The following is an 18,035-nucleotide window of genomic DNA, read 5'->3' on the forward strand; positions in this document are numbered from 1 at the left end:
CGAAAATGTTCACGAGTTAATTCCATTTTTTGGCCGAGGTGAATTTTTTAATTCCCTGTAAATAAAACAATTCACTATTAAATGACAAAATGTTCTGAGTGACGTTATGCTAAAAAATGTCAAACTTTCCAATGGAAATGTTAGATTGCACCTGGCAACACTTAGGGTTGCCTAGTCCAGAAATATATATAGCAGCCTACGTACAACAAGCGTCCACTAATAATGATTTTTTTTTTTTGATATTTCAGGGTACAACAGCTTGCCGCGATCAGGCGTATCCGTCATAGATACGGATATTTGTAATCGGAACCAGTACTTGATGGATGTTTCGGATTATTTAGGGATTCAAAGTGGATATGTAAAGCCAAAACAATCGGACATAGATGATAATGATAATAGACCCTTTTTTGATACTAATGACGAACATAAACCTTCTTCACTCTATTTTCTTCCCTCCTTAAATAAAATAAAATTAAATACTATACAAAATAATTTTAACTCTTTATCCATATCCCATCATAATAAAAATATGGACGGCACGGCAACTTTATATAAAAAATTTAATAACAGCAAAATTAAAAATCTTTGGAGTTTTTATATATGTCGCCTATTTTTTCCTTCAATGGCTTTCGTTATAATAATCATGACCCTAACTGTGTTTTTCATTTTTGAATCCAATACAGAATTATTTGACAGCATCCGACGTGCTCCTGAAACTACTGCTTTTAGAGATAATTATTATTTACCTTTAAAGCAATTTATTAAGAACAAAGTTATTAACTAAATATTCAGTGTATCATCTCGTCAGCCTTAGCACCAGTAATTTATTACTTAGCATGTACTATCTCTATATTAAACATAAACTAAAAACCCAGCACCCTTAATTACAACTTTAAAATTAATATATCTAAAAATAATTGAAAATATTAAAATTAATATATCTAAAAATAATTGAAAATATTATAATAATATAACTAAAAATTATTGGAAATAGCATAATAAAAAACTAAATAAGTATATTTAAGGGATTAAAGCCCATTCCATTTGCGCTAATAACATGTTGCCTGTTAGGAATGTATAAAAGATCAATTTTCAACTTAAATCAAAAGTGTTTCGAATGATTTTTATTTGAAAAATATTCAGTAATTAAATTATATTAGAATATTGTATAATATTTATATTTGTATTTTTCATTTCTTTGTTTTTATTTTTTGAAACAAATAGAATATGTTGTATCAGCAAAGGCATGATGGGGCAATCGATATTGAACTTTACATTCATTGTTTGATTCCCATTACTATCATAGTACTACGAAACAGATAAGAAAGTTCTACCTGCGAACTGAAGATATTACGATAAATTTGTAAAAATTTGAACTATGTTCACCAAGTCAGAATGTTAAATTTTGTATTTAACCTTTAATTCTTCCAAAGTTATAATTAAAAACCGATAATCTTTTATTAATACGTTGAGGACGGCATTAAGGTTTCATATTTGATTCAGAACTATTTTTTGTTAAATGAAATAAAACTATTTGGTATCAAAAGAAATTGTTAAATATATTTATTAATATTTATGAATTTTTTTTAAAACATTTTAAACAAAGTGGTTTATTTTCACAAAATGGGCAGATCGTTGTAACCTTTTTAGTTCTCTTTTCAGCAAAACTTCGTTGAGTAGATAATGTTTTATAATATTCATGACCGTGTCTTTTTTGCCGTTCCAGGATGTTTCTGAAGAAAATGTATAGTTCTATGTACCATGCATTTACAATTGACGTTGCGTAAATCAACTCAAAGAAAATTCCCCTGTACCATTTTACAGTTTTGCGCAACGAATTGGTCGGATATATCATCTTCAGTTTTTGCATTATGGGGTTAGGGGTAGTCAGAGGCACGAAAAAATTAGAATTTTCAGTATTTTTTTTGCTATTAAATCGTGTTATTTTACAAAAGTAGTAATATGGGATAATTATAGAATGTGTTGACTTGAAGTCACGGAAATTTCAAAAAAAATTTAATTTCCAAAGTTGTAGTTGTTTGTGTTGACCCAGTTCCAAAAAAAGGTACTTGCGGTGACAACCATAAGTCCTTGGAGATTCATCTAAAATCAGTCGGACAAAAAAAAAAGTTTTATAAATAGATAATCCTGGGCCTGACGAAGAATTTTTTTTTTCAAAAATTAACAAAATGGCGGCCTCAGGAATTTTTTTCCCAAATTTTTGGGAAAATTTCAACAGTTAATTGGTCTTCAAAAATCGAATCTTTTGAAAAAATAAAAATCCTTAAATTAGGCCCGAGTTTATTATGTATTCTAAAAGCTGTATAAATTTCATTAAAATCTACTGAGCGGTTTTCGAGTAACAGTTGTCACCAACTCAAAAACGCGTTTAAAGTTTCACACTAGCGCTTTGAAGTGCCCGAGCTCTCTTTGTTATTTGTCGAATAACTCAAAAACTAATTTTCTGATCAACGTGAAATTTTCAGAAAATATTTCTAAGATATTACACTTAACGAAAATGCAAAAAAAAAAATAAATTTTTGAAAATTCTGATTACCCCTAACCCCTTATTATAATCAAAACTAGCATCAGGTTTTCGCTTACTAAAATTTTCTCTTTCAACAAGTATGAACATTGCAAGTAGTTAACATACAAACTGACCTCTGGTCTGTCCATTTTAAAAATTTGACTCTTTAGAGATTTCAACAGACACATAGTCACCAGGTCTTTGTTTCAGTTTTGCTCTGGTGGTAGAAATTTTTTATTTACTTTCAGAGTGCCACATATCTTTATCTAAAAGCTATTCGGCTAAAGGCACACTGGTATAGTAACTATCTGTATACATGCGTCTTTCAAATAACAATCCATCCATCAATTTTCATTTCTTCTACGATAACAGATATCCAGGATTGATTCATGTTTCCTTGTGTTGGATGAAGAACTGTGTTCAACACCATTGGCATATCGATTTGTTTCGAATACAATTAATTAAAGGAGATTCCTTGACAGAAATATCTGATAAATAGAAAAAATTCTTTTTCTCCCGTAAACTGATTTAACATATTGCTTCTTCCTGTTACTTGCTGCCATTCTGTGTCATCACTTTTTCAGAATCAGTTTCTAAAAAATCTTGCGTCGTTATATCTATGTTACAGCCACTTTCCTCTTCTGAAGATGAAAGTACCCTCAGCCTTGATCATTTTCTGCGGAATACAACTAAGGACCCTCTTGACGAAGAATTCATTTTCTAGTGGTAAAAATTCTATTTATCGACAAATTATACGGGCTATGTGTTTTAAAACTACTTTTCAAGAAAAATCAACTTTTAAAATTCAAAATTCTTTACCAAATTCTTATCGCATTCGTACACGTATTCATAGACACTTGCAAAGAATTAAATTTTAAATGAACATAGCAGAAAATAACTACAACAAGCGGGTTGCAAGTTCAAACAGTTATGTAAGCGCAAAGCAAGAATGCAGTTTGCAACCTGCTCCGCCGCTTCAATCATTTTGTTTTCTTGCATTCTGTGCTTTGATTGCTATATCCTGGTATATCCTGAGCTTTATTTACCGTAAATCATAAAATAAGGCATTTTTGTGCATTTGCATTTGTTACAAGAACGCTTCTCCCAACGCTCTCACTCTGCCATGATCTACGCTCGAGTTACCAATATTCTAATGACACTATTGATTTAGATATGTCTTCACTGTTAAAAAAATCACCCAGAACACAGTGTTTATTACTCTGTAGGGCACCGAAGGGAGTCGTGGCTGATTGGTGACCAAGGTTACCTTTTAGAACCTTGGCTCTTAACACCGGTCGGAAATCCTAGTACTTCTCAAGAGCGAAAGTATAATAAGCTACATTGTACTGCCAGAAATTGTGTTGAAAGAGCGTTCGGAGTTTTAAAATCGCGCTTCAGATGTTTGCTGAAGCACCGGGTTCTACATTATTCCCATGAAACGTCCGCATTAATAATAAGCAGTTATGTTATACTGCATAATATAATTACGAAAGCTGGTATTACCATGGACGCGGTGGACAACGAGGTTGAAGAAGACTCTGACCATGTAGTTAATTCCGGTGACTCTTTGCAGTATACACGAGAAGGTGAAAGGATAAGGGCAAGATATATATCTACACTTTAACACATTATTACACTATACATACACTACATTACTACTAACAATGTGCATACATATATACACTGCACAATGACATTACACATTAACCTACTCCTGTTACATTATCCTTCTATTATTACACAATATAACGACTGCTAACAATATGTGTATACACAAGTCATATGTAAACAGAATATCTAAACAGAAGCACACATCACCGCACTTAAAAGTAACCCCTGCATAGCCTGTGTCAGGCACATGCTAAGCTGCTCGGTCTGAGTCACGACATCTTCAGCTACAGAATAACACAACCAGATATAATTATTAACAACATTGTTTCATTAGTTTAATTCATTAGTTTGAATAATTTATTTTAATAAAAACAAAGTCCATTAACATACATACATATGGATATGTACAAACAAGAAAACTAAAATTTGAAAAATAAGGAATTAAAAAAAAAATATAAAATTCAGTCTTCCAACTCTAATGACCAGAGTTTTGTTTTAAAACATTTATTAACTCTGCGACAACTCTTGTTAGGTCATGGATGGCATGTATTACTTCCCGGTGCTCCCGACGCTGTTCCTCTTCACGATGTTGCCTGTGTTCTTCAGCAGCATTCCTCTTTGCTATGTTAGCAATAAGACTACTAATTAGCTTATTGCGCTCCCCTCGTGATGGCCGTGATGTCCTGGCATCCGAATCGGTGTCAATCTTAAAAAAAAAATATTTATTAAAAACTACGTAAAGGCATATGTATGTTTGTATGTATGGATATATATACATACATATATGGGCATATGTAAATACATATGCATTATGCAAATATGTATACATATGTGTACATATATGCATAACTACCCTGCCAACCACGGCTACCCACTTGAGACAAATATTCCAATACAACTACACATTTTTTTGTCTATTCACTAACACCAACGCACATTTTCGGGTTATTTTTTGTTTACCTAAAAGCGATGAAAAAAAGTTTTTCATTTCTTGATTTATTTGAATGAGTGCGAAGGAGAAAACATAATAGTCAATAGTGACAATAGAAAATCCCAAAAAGGGTAATAAAAAACGAGGGAAAATTGCGAGCCATTTGCAATTCTAGTGGGAAGAAGAAAGGTAAGTTAAAAAATTTGCATATTATAAATAAATTTTGAATTAATAACTTTATGGCATTGCAGCATTTAAACAAAGTACTTAGCAATATATAAAAAGGTAAGAACAATTTTGAAATAGTTATAAATACATTTAATTAATTCTTATTTCTCTCTTTAGAAATCTTCAATCAATCATTTGGCATCAGAAGCAGAACAATTTTAATTAGTGAGTTTTTTTGTTAATTTTTAATATATATAAACACATACATATAGTAGATATTTAATTAAATGACCAGTGCGGTTGGTCCTAATAACTTATTTTATAAAATAACTACAATGTTTAATAAGTGCGGGTTACAAATATTCTATTATTCTATTCTTTCGGCCTGCGCAGTGCTAAAATTATATATAAAAGAACGTGTGTTTAAAGCGGCCTGTGCATTACAAATTTTATACATAAAAGAGCGTGTCCTTAAAGCGGCCTGTGCAGTGTTTAAATTATTTGCAAAAGAACTTTTGTTTTATAACTGAACTTTTTGATTAATTATTATTTTTTTTTTTTTTCAAATTTTGCGTTTAATTCTCACCGACGAGAGTTTTGTATATTTATATTTCATTTTATATATGTACATATATATTTTATTATCATATTTTATATTATATAATATTATATTACGTTATTGTTAGACTATATTATATTATATTATATATATATATATGGACGACAAAAAAATTTTAGCTGTAAGACATTTGGTAAGTTTAAGTCATAACCGATACAAACATGTAAGGCGTACTATGAGGAATTAGATCCTTTTAAATTTAATTTTAAGTTTTTCTTTATTATTATATTCATTGTATTAGTAGGTAATATTTCTGAATAAAATATCAATAAATAAAATGAGAATTAATTAATGTTTTTCTTACAATAATCTCTTGTTTCATCTTTATTTTATTTTAATCTTCTTTCAGGTATTTGTCTTTTATGATAATTTTCCACTCTTTTATTTTCAGGTTTTAATAATCTTTATTTTATTTTCAGGTATTTGTCTTTTATGATAATTTTCCATTCTTTTATTTTCAGGTTTTAATCATCTTTATTTTATTTTCAGGTATTTGTCTTTTATGATAATTTTCCACTCTTTTATTTTCAGGTTTTAATCATCTTTATTTTATTTTCAGGTATTTGTCTTTTATAATATTTTTCCACTCTTTTATTTTCAGGTTTTAATAATCTTTATTATATTTTCAGGTATTTGTCTTTTATGATAATTTTCCACTCTTTTATTTTCAGGTTTTAATAATCTTTATTTTATTTTCAGGTATTTGTCTTTTATAATATTTTTCCACTCTTTTATTTTCAGGTTTTAATAATCTTTATTTCATTTTCAGGTATTTGTCTTTTATCATCTTTTTTCACTCTTTTATTTTCAGCTATTAATAATTATTTTCTTTAATTAATCTTTTTTTCAGATGAAATTCTTTTTTAAATTAAATATATTTTTATTTATGAAATGTTAGAAATATATTTGTTATAATTTTATGTAAATATTTATTAAAATAAATAAAATTAATAATTTAAAAATTAAAAAGTTGTCTGAAATTTTAATAAATTTTTAAAGTAGGAATTAAAAAATGCAACCCTGCATCAGCTGTTTAAAATGCAACCCTGCATCAGCCGTCGATCGGGGATATTAGAGCAGGACAGATATACTTTTCTATATGACACTGCTGAATGAGCGCAACAGAGATGTATGATCACATGTATACGTACGTGAGTGGGTTAAATATTCGCTCGGCCTAAGACACACTCTATATGTTTATCCCCACGTTTACCACCATGCAACCAGCCGATTATCTGGATGTTTACCCACTCATGGTTGGCAGGGTATGTATTACTTATGTATAGGTACTCATACAGATACGAGTATATTGGTGCGAATTCTTGGCTCCAAATTTAAAGTTTGTAAAATTATTAAAAAGTTCGTATGAAGCTAAAAACTTGGGTTCATATGGCTTTTCTTTGCGAATAAATAAAAGAAAAATAACCCAAAAAAAGAAAAAAAGCCACTGCGTTTAACCAGTGGCCAGGGGTTTATGTACTTGGATACATTGTAGAATAAAATAGAAATTACATACCTGTTTATCCGGGCTAAATAACGGTGAATCATATGGAGATTGTGCTGAATTTGGCGATGGTAGTGGGCCTGGCGATGGTAGTGGGTTTGGCGATGGCAGTTGGTTTGGCGATGGTAGTGGGCCTGGCGATGGTAGTGCGTTAAACGATGGTAGTGAGTTTGGCGAAGGTAGTGGGGTTGGCGACAATAATAGGCTTGGCAGTGGTGCTGAACTAGGCAGTCTACTTTCAGTAGATGATATTGGACACTCAATTATCGACGATTCTACAATTTGTTTTCGCGGCAGCCCTAAACCAAAGCTTTCAATAGTTTCCACTCCATCCACAGCTACTGATCCAAAAGCTGCCAAAGATTTTTGCTCGAAATTGGTCAACGGCTTGCCACAGGGCCCTCCTCCAGTGAGCCTCTGCTCCATTTTTAAGCGCCTTGCCCGCGTACGTAGTTGGCTCTTCCAAACACCCATTGTCTGTAAATCAAAATCATTTAACAAATGTAGAAAATATCAGACGAATTACCTCTTTCCACTTAGCTGCAGTACGAGATGGCCCTCTGCACGCATTTAACTGCTCCGCCAGCTGCCGCCACAAATCCTGCATTTGTCGAGGCGATTTTGGCGTATTTTTTCCTCTACCGATTTCCGGATGCGCCCGGCAAAATGAAACGTAAGTTTCTAATTGTTCGTGCGTAGCACGTTGGTTTTTTGGTTTTCTATAAATTGAATTAAATATTAAACCATTTATTTCTTTAAAATTAACAATTAATAATAATGAATACTTACGTTGTTGAAGAATCCATTTCGCACTAAACAACTGATTTCTGTTTACATTATTTTGTTCACCACAGTATGGTGAAAAGCGATTCGCACTGAAGCTTTAAGTTTTATCAATATTTGCACAAAATAACAAAAAGCTTTTGGCTTGATAAAAGTCTTGATAAATAAACAATATTTTGATAATTTGTTAAGTGCAAAGAATCGGTCTGTAAGTATGTGGTTGTTAATTTGCCTTATTAGATACATACATATATTGTAACATAAATAAAGTTTTCATTGCGTTCATCGCTCTTCTATAAATACAGTGTTTATAACTATTATATTCTTATTATTCTGAATTTTGAGCTTATATAATATAACTGTTTTATATATTTTTCTTAAAAAAAATCAAAAGAGTGTAATTATAAAAATATTAAAGCTTCATTATTTCGTTCATTGACTTTCATTTTTTATTTTATATATATATTTTTTTGTAATAAACTTTCTTTTTGTTTTGTTTTTTTTTTTTTTTTATAGATTAAAATTTAAATGGACTGAGCTTCTTGTTTTTTTATTCTTCTTTTCATTTTTTATTTGTGAATCTTCTGATTTTTGGTTGTGATAAGAGTTGGAGTTTTCATTTTTCTTTCAACTTCATCTTTAATCTCGGGATATATTACTCTCTGAAAATCATTAAGTTTTTGGATATAGTTATGTTCGTTGTTGAATGCCGTCTCTTTGTTAAATAAATGTGGTCTACCGTAAAAAATCGTATATGGAGTGTATTTAGTGGTAGAATGGACAGCGTTATTATAGTATGTAGTAAACGTTTCGGTAAGAATATCATTATGATCACAATCCAGTTTTTTCTCCTTTTTTATTTATTATAATGCGATATATTTCGGTTAAGGAGAAATGTAACCTCTCAACTGGTGAATTGCTAGATGATTGTTGGAAAGACGTGAAATGTATTTGAATATTATATTGTTGGCAGAAGTCTTTAAATATTTTTCCTGCAAATTCAGCGACTTGACTGCAGACAAGTTTTTTAGGAGTGCCGAAGAGTACAAAGAAAGTTCTCATGGCTTTAACCCTTATGTTAGTAACCAACTTTACCGACGTCTTTTAGCAACCGGGTACCGGGGTACCCACGATCTGAGTATTAAAAATTTTGTTTGTTTTATTAAAAAAAAATTCTAAAAATTCTTCGGTAACTTGATTTGTGCTGGAGCAAACAATTCGAACACAGATCATACATTTGACATGTGGCACTCCAATTCTTATCCGCTGTATCGCGAGTTATATCGTCACATCAACCCCCACCAAAACCCAGAAGACACCAATAAAATAATAACAATAAATCATTAAATTTATTTTCTTATTTAAAACATTGCAACAATTGTAATTAATACTTACTTCCTGTTTACCAACTTTTGTACAATTATTATTGTTTTAATTTTTACTGTATTTTTCTTGACTCATCAAATTCCTTTTACTTGTTTGGCTTCATGTAAAATTGGTTCAGAAATAAAAATCATTATTGGTGTAACCTTCAAAGAGATAAGGTGTTTTTATTTAACGGAAGAACGTTGAGTAACATAACTGTAACCTTCAAAGAGATAAGGTGTTTATATTTAACGGAACAACCTTGAGTAACATAACTGGCGCAGTCGAAAACGGTTCGGGTCGAAACTAAAAGTGCTAACAAAATAAAACTTTGTTAATCCTTGGACCACATAAGGGGCCGCCTGTTGAGAAATCTGAAGGAATATCGGACGGAAAACAAATACCAAGAGCATATTGGTATAAGGCTAAAAGGAGATAAGTCAACCGTTGGAAAAAGGACCTAAACACCTCATGTATACAATTCTCATAGGGGCTCTGTAAGTTAATGAGCGGTTATTGAATTACATATATGTATATACAAAAAAAAAAAAACATTGAAGAAAAGTTAACATATATACATAAATATATTGCGAAAGTAGATGAAATTAGAAAAATTTTAAAGAAAAATATATTAATTAAAAAGAAAGATTGGAAAGATCATAAAAAAAAAAAAAATAATAATAATCTTTACAATTTAAAAGAAAATATAACATACATTGCCAAAATCAGTAAAATTAAAAAGGAAAAGGAAGAAGTGGAAAAGTTTTATAAAAATTAATTACATATTATTTTTGTGTAGGCATTATTTGATTCCAAATTCCTATCAATCGGAACCAAATTATCTTACGTAAATAAAACAAGTTTTTATTTTTGATGAGTAGTAAATCTAGATATTTTCCATATCTTAAAAGTTTTAAGATTTTTAACTCAAGAAGCCTACCCGTTATATCCGAGGACAGTACATTAAATTTTAATATCCTTTCAAATACAGAACTCAAACGAAAACTAATAGTAACAACATGAATAATATCGACATTTTTTAACTCACTTAGAATTCCAGATTCAATCAAGGACCTTACCCAAATTTGATGGTAATCCAAGATTACTCCACGAATTCATTAGTAATGTGGAAGAAATACTCCTTCACATTAGTGGAGCAGATAACACTCCTCATGGACTAATCCTCTTGAGGGCCATAAGAAATAAAATAGATGGTCAAGCCAACGAAATGTGGCTAAACTCATTTTTGTCGGGTTTACGGGAACCTATGGGATCTACGATTAGAGCAAAGAGATCAGAATCATTGCCGATTGCCCTTGACTATTGCATCAGAGAACAGAATATTCATTATATTAGGTCCAATTTGAATAAAGCCAAATATCCCCAATTTAGACCAAATTACCAATATAATCCAGATTTAGGATAAATATCCACAAAATTTTGTAAATAATGCACCAAGACAAGAAAATTATTACCAACCTAAAAGATATTTTAATTTTTCAATCAGACCTTACTATGTTAATAACAATAATTTTGAGCCAAATTCAAACAATCAGAACCGTAATTTGTTACCCCAAAATTCCCAAGTACACCGCGAGAATTTTTCAAATTTTAAACCCAATTTTTCGAGGCAAACAAATTGGAGGCAATCACAGCCCCCACCAGAACCTATGGATACCGGTAGTGGATTTTCAAAATTTGAAAAGGGCACAAACAAATTTAAAACTAGCCCAAGCACTCAATTTAGTAGGATAATAAATAGGAATGAAATGAATAATACTTATTAACGAATTTAGAAGTCTTCGAAATGAAAGCTCTGTCCCATGTCTTGACCACGCTAACAAGATAAACCTGGACCAATATGAAAATTACAATATTGACGATAATCAGGATCTTTTACAGTTAGCCTCAAGAAACAAACAGGATATATAGACTGCAATAAACATGGTAGTATTTTACCCTATATCAGTATAAGCTCTCCATTTGGCAGACAATTAAGATTCCTAATAGATACCGGAGCTTCTTCTTCATTTATAAACCCGGAATTTATAAATCTCTTAGATATCAAGAAATGTATTCTAATAACTATATCTACCATCTTACATAAATATATAATTGACAAACAAGTGACATTACCTATTTTCAAAGAAATTAGGAAAACAGAAACTCTTACATTCTTAGTTTTTAAATTCCATGATTATTTTGACAGACTGTTAGGCTTAGATTTTTTGACAAAAATTAAAGATAAAATTGATTTTGAAAATAAAATACTAATTACAAATAATATTACAATACCTCTTAAAATGAAACCAAATTTTTCCTCTGATAAATTCACAATAGAGGCAAATTCGAAACAAATCGTAAAACTGCCAGTTGATTCTAAGGAAGGAGATATTATGATAAATACAATAACTTTAGACAACGGCTTAATTATTTCTCCAGGCATATACTTTGCGAAAGACTGGTTTAGTACAATAGAAGTAGTTAATCCCATCGGGAATGACCAAACAATTTTCCTAGAGCAACCCCTGAAAACAAGTCCGTATAATTCAGAAAACTTCGTCGAACTTAATAACTTTAATATGCATTGCAAATCAAACAGTGAAAGAATTGCAAATTTATCTGGCTTACTCCGAATGGAACATCTGAATGGCGAAGAAAAGCATAAACTTTTGAAACTACAGTAGAAACTCGATTAACCGGACTAATTGTTGTCGATAGGCATTCGGATAATCGAAAATCCGGATAATCGAATGTATGAAGAAAAAGAAATAGATATTCATATCCTGCAACGAAAATCAATGTATTAAGAAATGAACACTTACTTATGTATGTACATATGTATGTACATATTTTCTTAGATTACTCTATATACGTAATACCAAACTGCAGCATTAATCATGAAATACAATAAAATATTTAGGTACGTATGTACGAATAATTTGTCTACATATGTATTTGGTAATTTGCATTTGGTAATCATGAAGTAAGTAGGTAGGTAATAAGTTTAATTTGGTTTAAAATATTTGGTAATTGTCATTTGACGTAAGCAACTTTTTCTCTTCATTGCTGCTATATCACGAATTCGTTTCAGTTGTAGTAGACTCACAGTATCATCCTAGGGGTATTCTCTCGCTCTTGCAAATCCCTTGCACGGTGCAAGAATTGCATATATTTCCTCTCGGTGCACCGGCACAACAACAAACACACGCAGAAAATTATTTGCAAGGGCTGTAAAATATGTCAGATCGAAAATCATGTATATTTGCGTGCAATGTCATGGAAAAATATAATTGTAACCCTGTTTTAGCTGACTTTTTACATAAAGTCATATAGCGTCGTTAAATTGTCTCTTACGCTTTGGCAGGTTTAAATATGCAAACGTGACACGCACGTCAGAGCGGAGTCACAATTGAAAATGAACTAAAACAATAATGAAACGCGCGGGGCAGCGGCAGCGACCCCACACTGCGCTAGCGGAATATGCAAGTTCCGACACGTTCATGATTCCATAATTTCTACGTAGGTACATATAAATTGGTCGCGATCGGTAGTCCGGATAATCGCGAATCCGTATAACTGAGGGCCGGATAAACGAGTTTCTACTGTATGTACTAAATATAGTGATATCTTTTATAGAGAGGATGAAAAGTTGACGTTTGCAAATGAAATAAAACACAGAATTAGGACGACGGACGATATTCCTATTCATACTAGGTCTTACAGGTATCCTTTCGTTCATAAAGAGGAAGTTCGGAGACAGATATCAGAGATGTTGGAGCAAGGGATTATTAAGCCGAGCTTTTCCCCATGGAGCTCTCCAGTATGGATTGTTCCAAAAAAGAAGGACGCATCGGGGAAGACGAAATGGAGACTGGTCATTGACTATAGGAAGTTGAACGAGAAAACCGTCTCGGACAGGTACCCCCTCCCGAACATATCTTGGATAAACTGGGCAAATGCCTTTATTTTTCAACTTTGGACCTAGCAAGTGGCTTCCATCAAATTGAAATGGATCCACGGGACATATCAAAAACAGCCATTACTGTGGAAGGGGGTCACTACGAATACGTAAGATTGCCTTTTGGCTTAAAAAACGCACCCTCAACTTTCCAGAGGGTTATGGATAATGTCATAAATGATTTAGTTGGAAAAATCTGTCAAGTGTATTTAGATGTCATTATTATATTTTCGACGTCCCTCCAGGAAGTTAAGATGTTCAAATTTTAAGGTCCAGATGGACAAATCAGAGTTTATGCGAAAAGAAATTGCTTTTTTAGGACACGTAGTCACGACGGTAGGCATAAAAGCGGATCCGACAAAAATAGAAGCCATCCAGAAATTTCCGATACCACGAACTAATCGTGAAATAAAATCGTTCATAGGCCTACTTAGTTATGAAAGGAAGTTTATCCCGAACTTGGCAAGACTTGCAAAACCAGTGGCAGAATGCTTAAAAAAGGGCAGAAGCATAACACTAAACGCCAGATACCTAGAAGCTTTCGAAACATGCAAGAACATTTTAATGAACGATCCAATACTGCAATACCCTGATTTCACAAAGCCATTTTTACTCACAACAGACGCAAGTAACATTGCGCTTGGAGCAGTCCTTTCTCAAGGTCACATAGGTAGTGACAAACCTATTTCCTATGCAAGTAGGACTCTTTCTGAGAGTGAGATTAACTATTACACTATTGAGAAAGAGCTTTTAGCCATAGTGTGGGCAACCAAATATTTCCGCCCATAAATCTTCGGTCGTAAATTTAAAATAATTACTGACCACAGACCACTTACATGGCTAATGACTCTCAAGGAGCCCAATTCGAAATTGGTGAGATGGCGCCTGAAGTTGGAAGAGTATGACTACGAGATCGTATATAAAAAAGGAAAATTGAACAGTAACGCAGATGCATTGAGCAGGATAAAATTAGACCATGATAAAACCGCTGATATAAATTTGTGTGATTCGGAAGAACTGTCTACAATACATTCATGTAAAGAAAATGTGAATGATGGCATACCAATTTCAGAAAAACCTTTAAATGAATTCAACTTGCAACTTTTATTAGAAAGATCTGACAAAAAGCCCAGTATGACTGTTGAAACCATCTTTAGAAACAAACAACGTCGAACTATAAGAGAAAAAGAATTTTCTCAAGACACAATAGTTCAGATTTTCAAAAAATGTATACCCTCAGGTAAACTAACTGGCATTTTCTCCGATGAACCAACCTTCAGAACTATTCAACTGATATATTCAAAATACTTTTCAAATGGAAAACAATTTCGTATTGTCCGATGCACTAAAATCCTATTAGATGTAACTGACAATGATAAGCAAGTTGAACTAATTCGTACCTGTCATGAAAATAAGAACCATAGAGGAATTACCGAAATTTATGAATACTTAAAGAGACAATATTATTTTCCCCTTATGGAATCTATAATAAATAAAACTTTAAATAATTGTGAAATTTGCAATACACTCAAATACGACAGACACCCACCAAAATTAGAATTCCAAGTTACAGAAACACCAAACGAACCTCTTCAAATTTTGCACATTGATATATCTATATATATTTCTTTGTAATTTCATCACTCATGAACGGCTGAACCGATTTGGCTGATTTTTTTTGTTGTATTTGCTATTATTAGGAGAAGGTTCTTATGTAAGAAAAAGTTACGAAAGTTGCCGGAAAACCCCTAAAAACAGCCCTTTTCTTTTTCCCATACAAACGTTTTATTTGTATATACATACATACATACATATGTATGTAAGTAAAAATTATTGTTTGTTTGTTACTAACGCTAACGCTCGAGAACGGCGGAACCAATCTTCATGAAATCAGAAGTTGTTCGCTGTGGATCTGGAAAGGGTTAGATATAAAAAAAACCATACAATACTTTTCATAAGGAAAAGTCGAAAAATTTGAAATTTTCAAAAAGTGACTTTTCATACATTTCTTTTTTGTTTTGTTTTTCAATATTTTGATTTGTAAATTATTTGAAACGTTCAATTTCGGTCGCTTGCTTTTTTATTCCGGCTATTTAAAAGAATAATTATTGAAAATATTCAGTGAAAACTTTATGTGTGTTTCAAACGAAGTGATCATATAAGAAATTATTTTAAAGAAAATGCCGGCACGTACAAAATCAAACATAGGTCGACGTACTCGAAATGCTCGGGGCGTGTTGTCACAAAGAGTATCACAAAGTGCAGTGCGACGTCCACGAAATAGATTTGAAGAAGCTCATCATGCAAGAAATCCAGCAAGACCTTCGCGAATACGACGTCGTGTTTTGGAAGATATGTTCCGTGCTGCATTTGATTACGACCCTTCAATCGACTATAATGTACATGGATATATTGGAATGATGGATGTTATATGCCCACATTGTGAAGCGGCTAAATTCTCGGGTGAAACGGCTGGAATGTGTTGCGCTAACGGGAAAGTAAAATTGCCGGAATTTGAACCGCCTCCTGAACCATTAAAATCATTAATTTTTGAGACATCACCAGAATCGAAACATTTTTTAAATCATATACAAGAGTACAATTCGTCTTTTCAAATGACTTCTTTCGGCGCTACAAAAATTATAAGAGATCAATTTATGCCGACATTTAAGGTGATTGAATGGAATATTTGATGGTTTTTTCAATGAATAGGGAAAAATATATTCCTATAACATTGCATACATTTTACAGATTCAAGGTCAAATTTATCACCTAGCGGGTTCATTGTTACCGCTCCCCGACGCTAACCATCAATTTTTACAAATATGTTTTATCGGAGATAAAAATCGTTTCAATCTCGAGATATTATTCTTCACCGTAGAAATGAACAATTACAACGTGTTTCAGAGCTTCATCGTTGTTACGATGCATTACAGTATCCTATATTGCACTGGAATGGCCATGATGGATACCATATAAATATCCCAATGATTAATCCAAGCACATGTACATAATATATATCGTGCTCATAAATATTTCGTTTAAATAAAAGATTTCGATTTTGAATTGAAATCTTCTAAATACGTTTTGAAACGTATTTTTTACAGGTCTTGATGCTCAAAAGAAGGTCAGCGCCTTGAATTATTATTCATACAGATTAATGATTCGCGAAGGAAGTTCAAATTACATTTTGAGATGTAGAAAACTGTTTCATCAATACATTGTGGACATGTATGCGAAAATTGAGACTGAACGTCTCAATTACATCCGGTTCAATCAAAGTAAATTGCGATCAGAAGAATACATACATTTGCGTGATGCAATAACAAATGATGGGAATTTGAATGATATTGGACGTCTGACGATATTACCAGCATCTTATATTGGAAGTCCTCGCCATATGCACGAATATGCTCCAGATGCGATGTCATACGTGAGAAAATACGGCCAACCAGATTTATTTATTACATTCCCATGTAATCCGAAGTGGAGCGATATTCAAAATAATTTGTTTGACGGTCAATCAACAACAGATCGTCACGATATAAATGCACGTGTTTTTCGGCAAAAATTTAAAGCGCTGATGGATGTAATTGTGAAATTGCGCGTATTTGGAGAAGTGCGGTGTTATATGTATTCAATCGAATGGCAAAAGAGAGGATTGCCGCACGCACATATATTGATATGGTTGGTTCGTAAAATCACACCAGATGAAATTGATAATATCATATCAGCCGAGATACCAGATCAAACAATTGATCAAGAATTATTTGAAGTCGTCACAAAACATATGATTCATGGCCCATGTGGCGTACTAAATATGAATTCACCATGCATGATTGATGGCAAATGCTCAAAGCGTTATCCCAGAGCATTGACTTCCGACACAATAACAGGCAATGATGGATACCCGTTGTATCGACGACGGTCTACTGAAGATAACGGTCAATCAGTAATGATTAACATTCGTTATCACGAAATCATCGTCGATAACCGCTGGGTTGTGCCATATTCACCACTTCTGTCAAAAATATTTCGGTCTCACATTAACCTTGAGTATTGTAATTCCGTCAAGTCAATCAAATACATTTGCAAGTATGTGAATAAAGGAAGTGATATGGCTGTCTTTGAAGTACCTGATGCTGACAATAGGAATGATGAAATTACTCGATATCAAATGGGCCGATACGTTAGCAGCAATGAAGCAATTTGGCGAATATTTTCGTTTCCATTGCACGAAAGACATCCTGTTGTTGTTCATCTAGCGGTGCATCTTGAAAATGGTCAACGTGTTTATTTTACGACTGAAAATATACAGCAGAGAGCAGCACAACCACCAGCGACTACTTTAACTGCTTTTTTTCGACTTTGTGAAACCGATACATTTGCCAGAAGTTTGCTATATACTGATGTACCTCAGTATTACACATGGAATACATCATCAAAAGAATTCCAACGACGTAAACAGGGTACAGCAGTTGATGGTCACCCAGGTATATATTCAACATTTGCTTTGGGCAGAATGTATACGATTCATCCCAACAACGCGGAATGTTTTTATTTGCG

At 32.5% G+C, this 18,035-nt stretch overlaps 3 protein-coding genes across 12 annotated transcripts in view; 1 reads left to right on the forward strand and 2 right to left on the reverse strand.

The window, feature by feature from the left end:
• LOC105233578 (FERM domain-containing protein 5) overlaps nucleotides 1-1,500 on the forward strand; it is a 753,696-nt gene extending 752,196 nt beyond the window's left edge. For 2 of the 8 annotated variants that reach the window (XM_049462605.1, XM_049462606.1), the window contains exon 8: nucleotides 249-1,393. In XM_049462605.1, the coding sequence (XP_049318562.1) occupies nucleotides 249-784 (536 nt within the window). In that variant the 3' untranslated portion in view covers nucleotides 785-1,393. Of the gene's footprint in view, nucleotides 1-248 lie in introns of all 8 variants that reach the window. The other 6 variants (XM_049462600.1, XM_049462599.1, XR_007423741.1 and 3 more) reach the window with 5 other exon arrangements.
• LOC109579258 (uncharacterized) overlaps nucleotides 1-18,035 on the reverse strand; it is a 464,513-nt gene that overhangs the window by 256,453 nt on the left and 190,025 nt on the right. The window lies entirely within an intron of this gene.
• LOC125775458 (myb-related transcription factor, partner of profilin-like) lies at nucleotides 4,614-8,181 on the reverse strand. The gene is made up of 4 exons (XM_049446103.1): nucleotides 8,150-8,181; nucleotides 7,887-8,079; nucleotides 7,373-7,837; nucleotides 4,614-4,844 (listed from the first exon to the last, which is right to left on the reverse strand). Exons 1-4 carry the CDS (start codon nucleotides 8,164-8,166, stop codon nucleotides 4,614-4,616), a joined length of 906 nt encoding a protein of 301 aa, XP_049302060.1. The 5' UTR covers nucleotides 8,167-8,181.

The sequence above is a fragment of the Bactrocera dorsalis genome, chromosome 1, assembly GCF_023373825.1.
Source record: "Bactrocera dorsalis isolate Fly_Bdor chromosome 1, ASM2337382v1, whole genome shotgun sequence".
Taxonomy (NCBI): Eukaryota; Metazoa; Arthropoda; class Insecta; order Diptera; family Tephritidae; genus Bactrocera; species Bactrocera dorsalis.